General features: G+C 39.0%; 1 protein-coding gene across 1 annotated transcript in view; it reads left to right on the top strand.

The window, feature by feature from the left end:
* CACNA1E (calcium voltage-gated channel subunit alpha1 E) overlaps positions 1-18076 on the top strand; it is a 114827-nt gene that overhangs the window by 79354 nt on the left and 17397 nt on the right. The window contains exons 23-28 of the mRNA XM_051996781.1: positions 1159-1286; positions 8874-8970; positions 11659-11764; positions 13552-13659; positions 14783-14883; positions 15344-15450. Coding sequence (XP_051852741.1) covers positions 1159-1286; positions 8874-8970; positions 11659-11764; positions 13552-13659; positions 14783-14883; positions 15344-15450 — 647 coding nt within the window. The remainder of the gene's footprint in view (positions 1-1158; positions 1287-8873; positions 8971-11658; positions 11765-13551; positions 13660-14782; positions 14884-15343; positions 15451-18076) is intronic.

Below are 18076 nucleotides of genomic sequence, written 5' to 3'. Positions count from 1 at the left end.
ATACCATGTGCCAGGTTAGCCAAACTAGTGCCACCACTTTGACCATTCTCTACCCTCATACCCAAGTAAAAGCAGCACAGGATCCTATGCCCGTGAACCCCAGAAATAGCAACACTTCACAGACGGATCGGCTTCTAGTACAGCTTCCAGAGCCTTCATCCTAAAAAGTAATTCCTATGGAAATTTGTCTGAACAACTGCTTCCTTGGGGTCTGTAGCTCCTGCCTCTTCAATAGTCACTGGAGTTGACTCTGTAGACACTGGAATTGAGAGAGTTCTCATATCCAAAATCCTTGACACTATGAAGTGTATCAAGTGTAAAATATTGATAAAATTAAGAAACAGACAGGGTATTATTATTGGAAATGGCCTAATTTACACATAATACAAGTACAATAGGGTTTCACTTGAAGTTAGGAAAACCCAAATTCAAAATTTGCCTCAAATGTTAACTAACTGTGACCTTATGGCAAATCATTTAATCTTTTAGTCTCAGTTTCCTCATCTGTAAAATGTAAGAGATAATAGCACTGACATAGGAATGTTATAAAGGTATGAGATAACATAAGTCAAGTGCTTTATAAACTTTAAAAATGTTATATAAATATAGTTAGTATCATCATTGAAGAGGACATGCTATTATATTCATTGTCATATATCTAAAGATCTCTGGGACCTTCTGTTTTTTCTACAGTTGTATCCCCCTGTACATGTTTTCCCCCATTAGAATGTATGGTCCTTGAGAGCAGGGACTGTCTTGCTTTTTTTATTTGTATTCTAAATGTTTAGCAGATTGCTTTTGTTCTCTATTGCTCAATGAGAACCGGATCCAGTAAGGTTGGGATAGACTGAAAGGACCTGTTTAAACTGAGGGACTCTCTTCCATTCCCCTCCTTCGTGCAGCCACAGCTGCTACTGTTCTCTCATTTACCACATTGGCAATTAATTTAATAGACATGATTGTAGAACATTTTGCAATAACCAAGTGTCATTGAAATGTGAAATAATAATGCTTATATAATGATTGTCATGGTACAAATAATGAAGACACTATTAGAATGCCACAATATCAGTAAGAAATGATTGCATCACACATGCAATTGACCTTTTGTCTTTCAATCCTTTTTTTGTGCTTCCTTTCATTTCTCATTTCTTCCAGATGCTTAACCTGTTTGTGGCTGTTATCATGGACAATTTTGAGTACTTGACCCGGGATTCATCTATCCTTGGACCTCATCACTTAGATGAATTTGTCCGAGTCTGGGCAGAGTATGATCGAGCTGCGTGGTACGTATGCCTCCCCATTACCTACCTGGCTTCCAGTGGGGCCCAGGTTGGAGCCCACTGATTCATCATACCAGGAGTATTCAGGAAAGGGAATGTAATTGGAGTCTTCCCATATGTGTTCCTGTCACAGGCGGAGAGAAGACATTTATTTTGGACCTTCTGAAGGTAAACAGTTCCCTTGGAAGCTTAATCAGGCCAATATCAAAAAAATTCTCTTTTGCCTCTTCTTTCCCTCTGTGACAGGTCTTTATTACTCTTACCTTCTAGTAAGTAATTAGAATGGCTTTCACTATGCTCTCCCTCTCTCCTCTCCTCCGATGAGTCATTAGTTGATCTATTCTGAATAACATATGAGATTTATAGGAGTTTTCTAGAGGAAACTTACTACTACTTTACTACTTATGACCTGTGGTTATAGGAAGTTGTCTCCTGCCCCACAACTTTCCAAAGAATTTGGCTTTGAGATACTTCATGAATTATATAGAGGATAACAAATTCATCTTCCCATTATTCCCATAAATACTAATTGATGAGAATTGAATTGAAGGCGTTCCCTCCTTCCCAGAGACAAAAGCTAACTGCTTTTTGTTTTGTCTCCTGTCAGGATCTTCATAGGGATATCTTTCCTTGACCCTTTTATTGCCAACAACTCCAGGGCTTAAGGCACAGAATGGGGTGCAATGGTGGTTGCATCTAAGGATAGTGCTTCTATCCTTAGTGTTAGGAATGATAACTGTGTTCTCCTAGGCTTTTATGCCTACAATTATTTGTACTTGATGCTACTACCCTAACCTTTATCCTGACTCCTGTTCTTTGATACAAGGAGTGCTACAAAGCATTGCCATATATCATAGGAAAGGGCCACGTTGCTTCCACCTAGGACTCTCCTTGGAGTTTATTTCAACTCAGCAGAATTTTTCCTCCTTAGAGTCTAATTATTAATGACCTGGGCTACAGATTCTATAACACCATAGCTATCATAATGAAGGAATCTCTCTCTTTGGGGCTGCTCCATGATAATAAGTGACCTTGAAGATATCAGGCATTCATTAAATCTGGAACATATCTGGTTTACATTGTCTTTCCCTAATTGTTTTGTGGCAAATCCGCTATGGTTGTGTAAAAAGAAAGAGAGAAGGGAGAGAAGCCCAAAGGGTGAAGAGGAGGAGGTGTCACTTGTCATCCTAGAAAGAAGCTGAAGAACCTCAGTGCTATCAGTTTCTATTCTTCTATTCTTCATATGCAGAAGAGTCTTGTACATGTCAACTTTGTCTCAGATGTCTTCCTGGCTTAGAGATCTCACCCTCTTATTTTTAAAAAATTACTATTATCTTTGGATTCAAATATCACATGTGGTTGGGATACTCTTATCTCCTCACTTCCAACTGCTAGGAAGAGAAGACAGCATAGAAACAAGTGAAGATGAATCAAGAGGTGTTCTTGGAAAGAGCAGGAAGAAAGAAACCTCTCAATTTCTAACCTAAACTCCTGGATATGACCCAAAACATACCGACTATCATCATAACTTCTTCATTCTGAAGAGATGGTAGAGGAGTGATCCAATTGGAATTGGCTATAATGAAGATAATTTCCATGTCATCTTTGAAACATAAGTTCAAATTTACTTCATAGATGGAGAACCTACTAAGGAGATAACCTCTAAAACAGCAACCTAAAAGGACAGGAGGAGTCAACCTTAAAAGAAAAAGTTGAAAGGAAGAACCTTTGGACAAGATTCTCTTATGATCATAAGATGGGGGAAAGGGACAAGAGAGCCCTGTGGAGAATATGGAGGACTTGAGACGTAACAACAGATGAACCATAGAGAGCTATATGACTTACAAAGCTCTGCATTCTCATTTAATCCTTGCAATCACCCCTTAAGGTAGGAAAGTAGTAGAAAGGAGACAGTGTGATATTGGTATGGAGTAAGAAGACCTGAATTCACTCCTTGCTCTGGCACTTAATTGTGTGACAATTGGGCAAATCACTTCAACCTCAGATTCCTCATCTGTAAAATGGGAATAATAATACTTAATATAACCTACCTCTTTGGTTCAATTTGAAAAAAATTTCAAAACACTATGTAAATGTGATATTATTGTTACTTCCATTTTGCAGATAAAGAGATTAAACCAGTGGAAAATGAAGGAATTTGCCCAAGACCATACAACTAGTAAATGGAAGGGCTGGATTGATGATTCCAGATTTGGTACTCTTCCCATCATGTACCAGTGGTTTTATTGGGCTAATTAGGTTCATAACTTACAGTGGAAATTTTGGATATAAATTGGAATTCACCTAGACTGGAAAGTCTATGACCAGCAGTTATTTGCTGGCAGGGATTATAACAAGATTATAATCACTTAAAAAAACCTAATTTGTATATGGTTCTTTTCTTTCCCCATGGAACTAGTAGACTTAGGTGATTTGGAAGTCAAGAGAAATCAGGCTCCTATTGGAACTCTTGAGTGCTCTTGTTAGTCATCTGAAAAGCAATAAAATTTAAGGGTATTTGAAAATCATTCCTACAGAGGTAGTTTTGGAAGTATAAAGTAAGGGTGCTTCTTGGATTTATTTGGAAAGGAGCTTCTTCAATCTGAAATACAGAAAAAAAAATCTTTCACATAGAAAACAAAGACTGTCTGCAAGATATTTCATGCCAATTGTGTTCATGCCATAATTAGCCTGTTGGGAAATTTGTTTCCCATAGGCCTGTAGAAAGATACCTATTCTCTGCTGCCTGCACCCAGCCCTTGACAAGCATATCTGAGTAACTTAATATAAAACAATGTCTGAAAAAACAAACAAACAGAAGAGCAGCCCATTTTTATATCAGCTTGACATCTGTTCTTGGCAGTTGTCAAAGGTATTTGTTAACTAATAAACTTGAGTTCTTGAGGTCTGACAACAGATCAGAGTTGAGTTTATGTATCTGTCCAGGTGTGGTTCTTTGCAGGGTCCTAGATATCCTTGGTGACTAGGATGACTCCTGTGGATTCTAGATGAGCTTTGATCTGCCTAGGAAATTGAGGTGTCTCTAGTTTGGCAAGCAAGTGGTACTACTTGTGTTTTGATAGTGATGAGAATCAGTCCTATAGGGTATGGAACTTCTGGAATTCAAGGAAAAGAGAGAATGACCTTTGGGGTATCTTCTGGAATGGGCACTGATCACACACCTCCTTAATGAAAAAGCTATCATTTCCTCACCTCCATTCTTTGAGTGTCCTATTAACCCACCTGTGCTTCCTTTACAGCGGCAGGATCCTGTATAAGGATATGTACAAATTAGTACGGGTGATCTCGCCTCCTCTGGGCCTGGGAGAGAACTGCCCCTACAGGGTGGCGTGCAAGGTTTGCCTCCCAGTCCCCAGCCATGACCCGGTGATGGGACACAACATTTAACCCTTCCTTTTCCTCCTCTGCTCCACCACCACTGCGCCACACAAACAAACCCTCATGTTGCTTTCCTTTGAGTTTAAAGAGGTCCAAACCCTCCCAGAACCAGCAGCTGTTACATTTGAAAGAAGGGCACAGGGATAATATTTGGGGAGAATAGTCAAAGATAAATACTGAAAACATGTTAAGCTACTCTTCTCTCTGTGTCTCTTTGTCTCCATCAATCTGTCTGTCTCTGTCTCTCTGTCTCTGTCTCTGTCTCTCTGTATCTTTCTCTTTGCCTCTCTCTCTCTCTGTCTCTCTTACTTAACCTCTTCCCACCTATGGATCTCTCTTTTTTCTTCTTCCCTCATCCTTTGCTTCCCTATCTATTCATCCCTACCCCTTTTAAAATTATATTTTGGAGGAGGCTATACCCATCATTGTATATATGTAGTATTACATATTTAACCCATTCCTGATGTGAGTAGGTTTTCAGAACTACAAGCCCTCCCCACCCAATGCCTCTGTGTCTATTCTTCCTTTGCAGTTCACATATGAATAGTACTGTTTCACATAATTATTATTGACACAACTATATGATGTAATTACTATTTTACCTTAACTCTGCCTCAGTCCTTCTTTTGAGCTGTCATATTGTTGATGTCTATCTTAAATATATGCTATAAATTTCCCATGTAAAAAAAGAATAAACAGCTTATCTATGTTGAGTTCCTTGAAATTGATCTTTGATATAGCCTATTGTTATATGTTAAATTTTTTGTTAAGTTTGGGTTTGGTTGATAGAAAGTCCTGAAAATTTGCAAGTACATTGAATGTCCATTTTTCTCTTGTACAACATTATAATTTTGCTGGATATGATACTTTTGGCCACAGGTCTAGTTTTTTTGATTATTGGTAGATATGATTCCAGGACCTGAATTCTTTTATTGTGGCTGCTGCTAAATCCTGTACAATTCTAATTGTAGCTTTAGCAAATTTAAATTGTTTTTTCCTTGTTTCTTGAAAATTTTTTTCTTGGATCTGGAGATTTCAAAATTTGGCAGTAATTTTCTTATGTGTTTTCCACAAAGGATCTTGTTGAGATGGTGATTGGTAGATTTTTTCTATTCCTACTTTCCCCTAATGTTCTATCACTCTAGGACAATTTTCTTGGATTATTTCTTGTATTATTGTGTCAAGGTTCTTTTTCTGGTCACAATTTTCAGACAGTCCAATTATTCTTACATTTTCTCTTCTTGATCTGTTCTCCAAATCTGTTGTTTTTTTCTTATAAAATGTTTCACATTCTGTTCTATTTTCTTTTTCTTTATAACCTGTTTTGTTATTTCTTAGTCTCTCATAGCTTCACTGGCTTCCCCTTACCCAATTCTAATTTTCAGAGTTATTTTCATCGTTGAAACTCTATATCTCCTTTTCTAGTTGGTTAACTTTTTTCCCATAATCTTGTTTTTCTTGGATTTAAAAAAAAATTTACTCAATGCTTCTCATTTGACTTTTAAATTCTTTTTTGAATTCTAGAAATTCTTTCTGAGCAAGGAGCCATTTCACATTGCTCTTTGGAATAGAAGCTTTTTTTTTTACTTCAGTGTCCTCTTCTGTAGAGGAAACCTAGTCTTCCATGGTCCCATAGTATGTTTCTGTGGTGGGATTTTTTTTTCTTTCCTAGTTCATTTTTTTTTAAATAAAAGGTATTAATGGTAGCACCTCTAATCCTGAGGTGGAAGAGAATGGTGTCTCTGGTTTTACTTCAGCTTTCCCCTCTGATCTGAAACCCCAAAGCAAGAGCTCTATGCTCCAAAAAGTGCTCACAGCCAGCAGCATCCCTGCCCCACTGCCTCTGCCTTGCTAGTGCTGGTTCCTTTTTGCCCAGGACTACATCTCAACAGCACAGTTAGGCCTGGGATTCCCAATCAGCCAAAGTTTCCTCAGTCTGCTTAGACCTCCAGTCTACTAACAATCCAGGAGGTGAAAGTTTCTGTGGTTCCTGTTGAAGCTCCAGCTAACTCCAGGCTCGCCATTTGATGTTTCTAAGGAGCTAGCCTACTTCATACAGGTTAATCCTGGGTCCCCCATCTTTCTTCAGATCTTCTTGGGTTATATCTGGAGGAGCCCTGTTTTACCCAAGTCTTCTTGATTTTTCACCAGTCTATGTTTGCCCTGAGGAACAAATTTGTTCTATTTTGTGGGGGAAATCAGAAGAACTTGAAACTTACCAACTTACTCCCACCATCTTCCCAGAATCTTCCCCCCTCTCTATCTCATCTCTCATCTCTCTTTTCTCTCTGTGTGTCTGTCTGTCTGTCTGTCTCTTTTCCCCCTCCTCTCTGTCTTTGTGTCTTCTCTCTATTTTCTCTCTGTTTCATCTCTCTCTTTTTCACTCTCTCTTATTCTCTCTCTTTCTCCCCTCCTTCACCTCTTTCTCCTACATACAAACACTCCTCCATGTAGTATAGTACTATAGATATGGCCAGGACTTCTCCCTCATAGATTATAGAACTCACAACATCCCAGCATGGGTTATCTGTATTTTCTAAACTGGGCACAGACAAATCTTATATGCTCATCAGATTGGCATCCTATCAAAAGTTAAAGCATATTGCAGATGACTTTTTTCCGCTCTACCTAGCAGCCCCTAAATAAGTGAGCACCTAATTTTTTAGGCCTGAATAGACCACCAGAGGAGAAATAGACAAAAGTCTTCTTATTTCAGATAGACTTTCTAGAGTTGCCTTCCTGTGATTAAGCTTATAAAATAGATCATTATGCTTATCAGTGAGGGACAATGAAAGCAGATGGTAGGGAAAGGACACAGACCCCAGAGTTCAGCAAAGCAGAAATGGTGGTGACAATGGTCATTGGAATGTCAATTTCTCTCAGAAGTTAACAGTGGATGTTGTTGTTCTAGCAAAAGGTTCTGCTGAATGGTTCTTTAAGAGATTCCTTGTCTGAGGATCCTGACATAGTATGTTGTGAAATGCCTGTGGGATCTGGGAATGTGGGCCTGAAGTCTGTCAGGTCTACTTGGGAGTCCAAAATGAGAGCCTTGCTGGGGTATGAGGCCTTCTCTTTGCAACCCTGCTTTACACTGACCAGTTCCCAATAACCCAACTGCTTCAGCCTGCCGGTACGGAAAGGTCTTCAGAGTGCCGTGGGAAGGCAGGTGTGGGGCACCTTGAGGTCTAGCCCACCATTTTAGAGGCAGCCAGAAGAAGGACGCAGGAGGAAGGAGCCAGGAAGGACAACGGCTTGGGTGATGGGGAGGAGATGTCATGGGATGGGCACGCAGTGATTCCCACACTCAGAAGGCCAAACAGCTGCCTCTGCTGAGACTCTTTAAACTCCAACCTGGTGGAACCTGCGATCGCATGTTGGGGAGAGCTGGGGAGGGAAGCATGGCATGTGAAATGCTCTTCCTCCCCCTGGTTTTGTTTCTTCCATCTCCAGCATGCCATTGCACTGGTGCATGCTGGGGAAAAGCACTCCATACACAGAGCCAGGTGGAAGCAACTGGGCCAACTCCTTTGACAAGCAACCACAGCCCACCACCTTCTATGCAAGATGCTATCTTCTTTTGCATAGACACCATAGAGGGGGGGATACACGATGTTCTGGCTATGGGATAAAAGGACAAAGGCATATCTGGTATCCAGACTGGTGGAAACCATAGAGATTCCTGGTCTTATGGGGCCAGCGATTCCCAGAGGAATCCTGGCTTCTACATTCTGCATCACCCATGGCTTGAGCACCGTCTATCCGGTTTATACCACTCTCACGCAGCCCTGGGAAATGAAACAACAAACAAACCAAAAAACCTATGTTCTTTTTGAGGGAGCTGATCAGGATGACGAGGAGTGAAGCCGATTCCTGATGAGATGGGGGAAAGGGGAACAGAAGGCTCACAATAACGTTCCCGGGTCTGTGTGGGGTGTGATATAAATCCACACCAGGATGGACTCACGTGTATGATTTGCCTTGATTAACAGGTTTCCTGTTCTTTTCCTGTTTGTCCATTTTTTTATTTTGTCTTTTTCTTCTTGTTTCCTGTATTATTATTTTGTTTGTTTGTTGCTCTCTGGGAATGCCTCTCTTCCTCTCATCTTTCTCTGCATCCATCTCCCCACTTCCTTCTCTTTCCCTGAACCCCTTCCAATCTTCCATCTCATTTTCCCACACCTCCATGAGCAGTGGCCGCATCCATTACACTGAGATGTATGAAATGCTGACTCTCATGTCACCACCGCTAGGCCTCGGCAAGAGATGTCCCTCCAAAGTGGCGTATAAGGTAGATCAACTCTTCCTTCCTTCTGGGCTAGAGATGAGCAGGAAATGGGACCCAGTGGTGGGGAGGCCTGAAAATGGGGAGGACCTTGGGATGGAAAGGTGGAGGTGGGAACAAAAGGAAAGGGAGATGAGAGAAGACTGAAGATGTAGAAAGGCTCATGGAGGAATGATTTCTCCAGTCACTACAGCAAGAGTATGAAGCTATTATTCACAGTTTTTCATGTATATGTGTATACCTGTGTGTGAAATTTCCTTTTAGAGGGTTACTAAGAAGGCAATCCTGGCAAAATGGCATATTCGTATTTCAAGCAAGCAGAGCACTGAAGACCTGTAGGACAGTAAGAGAAAGCGAGGGACACAAGGAGAGTAGGAGAGAAGAAGAGAAAGAGAGACACAGAGAAAGAGATACAAAGACGCAGAGAGACACAGAAGAAGAGACAGAGAGACAGAGACAAACACACATACATACACAGATAGAAACACACACACACAGAGAGAGAGAGAGAGAGAGAGAATTAAAACCTAGAGTAGGATCTTAGAACTGAAAGTAAGAGAGATAACCTTAGATTAAAATAGGAAGCAATGAGTGAACTCCTTGACGCAAATCAGAGATATTTTACTCTCCTTTGCTGAGGAGTGAGAAAGAATTATTACTTCCTTCTTCATATAAGGAAAATATCTTTTGCGTCCTTATGGCATCAAAAATTCAAGTTATCAAATTTCTTGGAAATGTCTAAAGTAAGAAATAATGGGAAAAGCCTTTAGATTTCTGGAGTTCAAAAGGGCTAGCTTGTAAGGTGAATAGTAACTATCCTCCCAAAATATCTTCCCAGACAGATGAGATAATGTCTTAAAAACATGAAATTCCTAATGAGTTTCTAAGATAAATAATGGACATTGAAACTGACTTAGTGTCAGGAGGCCATAGGTCCTTGAGACTGAGCTTTTACCACTTCACGTTAGCTTACCTTTAAAAAATAAGACATTTGCAGGAGTATGTGTGCTTTTCTCAAAGCATCAGAGTTGAAGAAGCTAATGATGAAAGAGATTACATGATTTGTCTCTAGTCACACAATGCAGTACAAAGTGCTAAATTTGGAATCAGAGAATATGGCTTTGAATCCCAGTCCTTTTACATCCTGCTTGTGTGACATACTCCCTAGGCCTCGGTTTCTTCATCTTTAAATAAGATCTAGATAAACTCTAAAGGCCTTTCTAACCCTAGCCAGGTCTTAAACAGATATTCAGACTTCAATTCGAAGGTTCTTTCTACTCAATACTTAATACATGACATTAATCTTGCCCCATAGTGCTAGAAAAGTTTCAGCCTTTCTATTAACTTGGAAGTTCACCAAGATTATGTTCTCCTTGCTAGGAATGCCAAATGTGTGCTGAAATCATAAGGAGAGACTAGGAGTTTTGAAGTCAAAACCAGAAATAGAATCTGTGCTGCAAGATACTAGACTTGATGGAATCATTCTAGGTTGGAAATTCTATTGAGCTGTTGCAAGCACACACCTAACTACCCTGCCTTACTAGTGATTCTGCCAACAGTCTCATTCCTTGTCTTAATAGCTAAATTCCCCAGTGCTGGGAATAAGCAAATCAAAATTAAGGATATAGATTTCATTTTTGTAAGTTCTATTTTGCTTCCAGGGAGCCATTGAGGCATCTGCTCATACAACCCCCAACTTATGGCTAATTACATATATTGTGAGATGGTAACCTCTTCATTCAGAATATGCTGTCCCAGAGTTTCAGATGTGGAGTGCTCAAGCACGAAGTTCTAAGTCTTAGGAAATGAGAAGTGAAGGAGAAGAGGGTATGGGGATTGGTGAAAAACTAGGATATGAAAAACAAAATACTCTCTGGAAAGTGGATTTGGCCATTTCAGTTTGATCCCTTCCTTTGGAAAAAGGGAACAAGGTCTTCTCACTCTTGCTCCTTTCTCTCTCTCTCTCTCTCTCTCTCCTCTCTCTCTCTCTCTCTCTCTCTCTCTCTTCCTTCCTTCCTCCTTAATATCCTTCCCCCTAGATCTGAATACACTCTTTTTCCATCTTCCCTTCCCTATTCTTCCATATGACTCTACCCTATCCTTTGAATAAGTTGGACTTCTGCATGTATTATCATGTGCTGGCAAATTTCATCTTAAAGACTCAAAAAGGAGGTGCCAGGATTTATCATTCCAGACAGATGAACAAAACAAAGTCTCCCTCCCACCCTTTCCTGCTCCCCAAAGAGGTCAGGGGTATTTGTGGGGGAAAGTGGGAAGTTGGGGTACCTTAAAATAGGAAATGAAGCCAACTCACAGAGCTGGCTCCTGTCTCCCCTCCCTCCCATGCCATATTCTCCCAGCTGCTCTCATCAGAAATGAATTCCCATCCCTAACAGATATTCTTGGGACTTTGAGGGATTCTTACAGAAAGACTAGGGAACTCCCTTGCCAGGGTACTTCCCTTGGGATGTGGCTTCATTCCTTGCTGAAGAGTGAGAAGGGAGAGAAAGTCCTCAGGACATGAGCAGGTAAGGGAAGGGAAGAGAGAGGCTTGATGTGCATGGGGTGGGCAATCCTTGCCCTTCTTTTTCGTCTATGCCATTTGACCTTCTCTGCACTCTTCCTCTCACCTCACCAATGGATCTTTCGCTATTTTTTTTCGCCTGCTGTCTTTTTCCTCTCTCTTTCACACAGAGATTGGTTCTGATGAACATGCCAGTAGCTGAGGACATGACTGTCCATTTCACTTCTACACTGATGGCTCTAATTCGAACAGCTCTGGACATCAAGATTGCAAAAGGTAAAGCATGAAAATGAAGTGAAGAATTTCAGTATTATCGATGCCAGATAGTACTCAGCAGGAGATAAGGACATTTTCCATCAGGATATTATCACCATAACAACAACAGGTAGTACTGGGCTGGGATTCATCTAATGGGGTCTCTTTAGCTAACCAGCTGTGTCAGTTTAGGCAAGTCATTTCACTTTTAATGGACCTCAGTTTTCTTTATCCACAAATTGGTGATATTAGATTAAATGGACTATTATCCCTTCTGCTTCTAATATTCTGGGATTCTAATAACATCAATGTTTTATTTAGTAATTTTGAACCAAAGGATTCAGAAAACATTGGAAATGCTACCTGGTAGCAGGTACTGTTATCTCCATTTTACAGATGGAAAAACTGAAGCACAAACACATGTAAATCATTCTTCCATGGAAAGTTATTGAATTAGTTCTAGAGCTGAGGCAAGTGTTCTGACTTCTAATCCTTTGCCAAGACTGCAAGATCTTATCACTAAGTATGTAGACATATTTATTTGATAGAGATATATAGAGTTAATTGGAGGGAAATAATGCTTGGAGGCAGGTAAACTAGTTAGGAAGTTCTTAAGGCAAACGGAAATGAATTCCTGAACTAAGCTGTGTATGACCAATGAGGATGGAAAATAGGGACAGTCTCATTTTAGAGTATAAACAAGGAGACAATATAGTATACTAGAAAACATGTTTGTGAAGTAACATATAATAAACTAGGATTAGAACCTGGCTTTGCTATTTAACTGCCTGGGTAGCTTTGGATATGTCAACTTATCTCTATGGACCTCAGTTTCTTTTTCTTTAAAATGAGACAGTTGGACAAGATCATTTCCAATATCAATTTCCTTCCTATTCTAGATTCCTTATCATCATTTACCTTTCTAAGGCCACTAAAACACCTGAGATGAATGTAAATAATCTTTGAAAACAGATATATAAGATTTGTTGTTCTCTGTTGAATATCAAGTTTGAATGAGTTTACCTTAAGAGCCAAATGAAGGCATGATGTGGGTGACACTAAATAACTGCACCCTATTTTAACTATTAAAGATTGAAAAAGTAGTAGTTTCCATCATAGTCTGAACCCTTAGCCTTCCTGGTTTTACCAGCTATCCAATTTTTCAAAAAGGACACAAATAATATGGGGTAAGAATGTTTGAGTTAAATGGAAGGATGGGTATTTCCAAAATGAAACATAAGATTTATAGGTTAAAAGGGAAGACTTTATAATATTTTGGGGGCTGTATCTTCACTTCTTTTGCTTTATTTTTCTTCTCTAGTTGATTGCAACACTTAAGGAAAGAATAGAAAATCCAGATCTTTTGACTTCTGCATTATAAAGTAGGATATCTCTGAGTCATTGGAAATGAGATAAAAAATGTGTTCTGTTATGTTGGCAGTAAGACCTGGCTCACTCAATATCAAGAATTATTCTTGTGGTATAAAGTGCCATGTTGATTCAGCTCCTACCCCTGTCTACTCACTTTGGGACCCTTATTACTCCATGGGCATACAATTCTATTTTATTTTATGAAGATACTTCAATGGATCTATGAGGAACTCCTCCAACCTATCCATGTATCATTCTCATCCTGTACCATTCTTTTCTCTGTCTCCCTTATATCCTTCATGGGGAGTTTCCCCAATTTTCTGGATGCTAACTCAACATCTCTTGTCAATTCATTGATAGCAATCAGGTTAGCTATTAGTTAGCCCTCATTCTTACTTCATATTTTGATTTCTTATAGTTCATTTGTTTTATTGTAGGTGGTGCAGATAGGCAGCAGCTGGATTCCGAGCTGCAAAAGGAGACCCTGGCTATCTGGCCTCACCTCTCCCAGAAGATGCTGGATCTGCTTGTACCCATGCCAAAAGGTGTGGGATCTGCTCCTGGGGTACCCTTTTCATTGTGTTTCCATCATTAAAGCAAAACACTCTGAGGGAGAAAAATTCAGTACATAGTTGGGATGACAAAGATATTGAGAAAATGATCTTTTCAGTTAATAGGCAATAAAGATTTTCCATTTTCTGTCCAGCAAGTTAAGGAAGGGCATTATGGATAGAAATAAAATTATAGAAGGAAATTCCCTAACTGTAAAAGCTTTTTATCATATGATATAAATATTGGACTCATTCCTAATAGGACAACATTTTGAAAGAAAAATAATACATAGACATAAACTGAAAAATCATACCAATTATAGAGTTTGCCCCATATTTATACAAAGCAGATGTGTGGGGAGGGAGCAAAATCTACATTAGAGTTAATATGACATTATTTCAACAATTTCTTATATAACTAACAAAAATATCTTATTATTTTGTTATAGAAGTTAATGAATCACATTTAATTCTTCATTATGCTTCAGGAACTTACATTCTAATGAGGAAGAACACACAAGTGAGGGAGTGGTAACTAAGGAATTGTGTTTTGGTCAGAAGAGTCATAGAAATGGATATTGGTTCCACAGGACTGTCAATTGACCAGTCCTTTCCAGAAGCAATGGCAAATTGGCTTAATTACTATTCCCAGAACAAGAAAGCTAAAAAGAATGGCCAGGGTAAAGCCTGCTTGGAGCTGGAGAATGGATAGATAGAGTGGACGTTGGGATGACAAAAATATTGAGAAGATAATCTTCTTAGTTAATAGGTAATAAAGATTTCCCAATATCTTAGTCTAGTAAGTTGATATCATCTTTCTTAAAGAAGGGCAAGACAAGACAGTGTGGCTCTAGGGTAGGACTTCCAAAGTTGAGTGGCTTAACTTCTCCAAGGCTTGGTTATCAGAGGTCTGACTCCAGACTTGTCACTCCAGCAGCAAATATTTCAAAGAAATTAAATAAATATTATGACATTATCATTAGCATCTTTATAATGAGGTAGAACTCTGCAGAAATGAAGTGCTGGGTAGCAGCTTATGAAGCTTGTGAAATTTTCCTACTACTGTGTCTCTCTTGTCTTCTCACTGTTAACATCCAAGTCACCTTTTTGCTTTTAGCCTCAGACTTGACAGTTGGGAAAATATATGCAGCCATGATGATCATGGACTATTATAAGCAAAGCAAAGTAAAGAAGCAGAGACAGCAGCTGGAAGAACAGGTGAGTCAAATGTAAGCATCTGTATAGGCTGTGGACAAGCATAGAAGGGCTAAAAAGAGTCACTTGACCTTTTCCATGTGTACACAAAGTAAATCCACAATGAATATTGTCTGGTACATGGAGCTGGCTGTGAAAGTGAATAAATCACTGAAATACAAAGGCATAAAATCTTGGAAATGAGTAGAATCTGAAGGCTTGGAGGCAAAGTCAAAGGAAATAGGATGCAGGAGAAATGTTCTAAAGTTGGGTACTATGGAACTAGTAACAATGAATCCCACTTCCCTGACCATAATAGTTCTTTATTAGGTTAGTGAATGAGTGATTGAATGGGTGACAAAAAGATGTAGGAGAGGAAGAAACTAACTCTTTTTATTATGTTCTAGGACATTTCCCAAATACCCTAGATGGGGAAAGAGCATTTAAGAAGTTTCTTTCTTATTCTTTTTCTTTTTCTGCATAGAAAAATGCTCCCATGTTCCAGCGAATGGAACCCTCATCTTTGCCTCAGGAGATCCTTTCTAATGCCAAAGCCCTGCCTTATCTCCAGCAGGACACTCTTTCAGGCCTGTAAGTAGAGTAGCTCTTATATATTTTATTTCCCCCCTCCCCCACTCATTCCATTGTGAAGTACCCTGAATCTATTCTACTAAAGATGCCATATAAGTCATATTGAATCAAAGAGAAATGAATTCTTTTTCTATAGCCTTAGAAAGCAAACTTCAAGATTTCAAAATGATTATCATTGTGATAGGGAAAATTATCAAGTTGTTTCAATACTGTTGCCAATTTCCCTAGATGTAGAAAGAGAATTGGCACCCTAATTGGTTAATTGGAGCCCTATCAATTATTCTGTAATAGTACTTCTAACTTAAGATTCTATGCTTTGGTTTTAATTATAATATAAAAAATATTCAGTGAAGCAGCAAGGTAGGGGAGCATTGGTCCTAGAAGTCATGATACCTGTGTTCTTTGTTGTTGTTGGATTGTTTCAATCATGTCTGACTTTTCATGACCCCATTTGGGTTTTTTTTGGCAAAGATACTGGAGTTGCCATTTCCTTCTCCAGCTCATTTTGCAGATGAGGAAACTGGGGCAAAGAGGATTAAGTGACTTGTCCAGGGTTCACAATTAGGAAATGTTAAAGACTGTATTTGAATTCAGGATTATGAGTCTTCCAGACTCCAGGCCTAGTTCTCTATTCACTATGCTGCCAATCCAGCTGTCCTTTGTCCAGTTCTATCACAAGTTATATGTGCAACTTTGGACAAGTCCCTTATCCTATATCAGTCTCACTTTTGTCTGTTATTTAAAAGTCTAAACAGTGAGTGATTACAGACCAGAGATTCCTAAACACCTCTTAATTGTTATAAAAATGTATGGATCAATTAGATGGTCCAGTGAATAGAGCACTGGATTTTGAGTCTAAAAGATCTAAGGTAAAATTTATTCTCAGAGATTTACTGTATGATTCTGGGCAAGTCTGTTAAACTATACTTTGATTTCCTCATCTGCAAAATGGGGATAATAATAGCATATACCTCCCACGTTATTGTGAGGATCAACTGAACTAACAATTATAAAGCACTTAGACCAATGCCTGGCACATAGTAACCATTTTATAAATAATAGCTTTAAAAAGATTGTAGTTCAAACAAATAGCTCATCCTAAGATTAAAAATCCAAATCCAGAAAAGCACTTAAAAGTTATAATTCCAACCCACTCATTTTACAGCTGAGGATGCTGAGGCCATGGGAGGGTTAAATTATTGGCTTAAGGCCACACAGTTATAAAAGGTAAAATTTAGCTTCTTATTCAGATCCTGTGACTCTGGGTTCAATACTGTACCCCCTGTAATAAGGTGTCTTTCACAAAGTAATATGTGAAGCTTAAAAATGATCCTAATTCATGAATTTGAAAGTACCATAGTATTGTGGAAAGAATACCAGTTCTTAAAGGAAAGTTCCTGAGTTCAAATGCTGCCTTTGATCTTACATTTGTGGCTTTGGAGAAGTCACAAGACTATAAAATAAAAGGGCTGGACTCTAGGTCCCTTTCAGTTTTAATCTAAGGTCCTATGAGTCTGTGAATTTTCTCATTGTCACTCCAGCAGCAAATATTTCAAAGAAATTAAATAAATATTATGACATTATCATTAGCATCTTTATAATGAGGTAGAACTCTGCAGAAATGAAGTGCTGGGTAGCAGCTTATGAAGCTTGTGAAATTTTCCTACTACTGTGTCTCTCTTGTCTTCTCACTGTTAACATCCAAGTCACCTTTTTGCTTTTAGCCTCAGACTTGACAGTTGGGAAAATATATGCAGCCATGATGATCATGGACTATTATAAGCAAAGCAAAGTAAAGAAGCAGAGACAGCAGCTGGAAGAACAGGTGAGTCAAATGTAAGCATCTGTATAGGCTGTGGACAAGCATAGAAGGGCTAAAAAGAGTCACTTGACCTTTTCCATGTGTACACAAAGTAAATCCACAATGAATATTGTCTGGTACATGGAGCTGGCTGTGAAAGTGAATAAATCACTGAAATACAAAGGCATAAAATCTTGGAAATGAGTAGAATCTGAAGGCTTGGAGGCAAAGTCAAAGGAAATAGGATGCAGGAGAAATGTTCTAAAGTTGGGTACTATGGAACTAGTAACAATGAATCCCACTTCCCTGACCATAATAGTTCTTTATTAGGTTAGTGAATGAGTGATTGAATGGGTGACAAAAAGATGTAGGAGAGGAAGAAACTAACTCTTTTTATTATGTTCTAGGACATTTCCCAAATACCCTAGATGGGGAAAGAGCATTTAAGAAGTTTCTTTCTTATTCTTTTTCTTTTTCTGCATAGAAAAATGCTCCCATGTTCCAGCGAATGGAACCCTCATCTTTGCCTCAGGAGATCCTTTCTAATGCCAAAGCCCTGCCTTATCTCCAGCAGGACACTCTTTCAGGCCTGTAAGTAGAGTAGCTCTTATATATTTTATTTCCCCCTCCCCACTCATTCCATTGTGAAGTACCCTGAATCTATTCTACTAAAGATGCCATATAAGTCATATTGAATCAAAGAGAAATGAATTCTTTTTCTATAGCCTTAGAAAGCAAACTTCAAGATTTCAAAATGATTATCATTGTGATAGGGAAAATTATCAAGTTGTTTCAATACTGTTGCCAATTTCCCTAGATGTAGAA

Source organism: Antechinus flavipes, chromosome 4 (genome assembly GCF_016432865.1).
Source record: "Antechinus flavipes isolate AdamAnt ecotype Samford, QLD, Australia chromosome 4, AdamAnt_v2, whole genome shotgun sequence".
Taxonomy (NCBI): Eukaryota; Metazoa; Chordata; class Mammalia; order Dasyuromorphia; family Dasyuridae; genus Antechinus; species Antechinus flavipes.
Note: the sequence above shows the minus strand (reverse complement) of the source record. Positions and strands in the feature narration are given on the sequence as shown.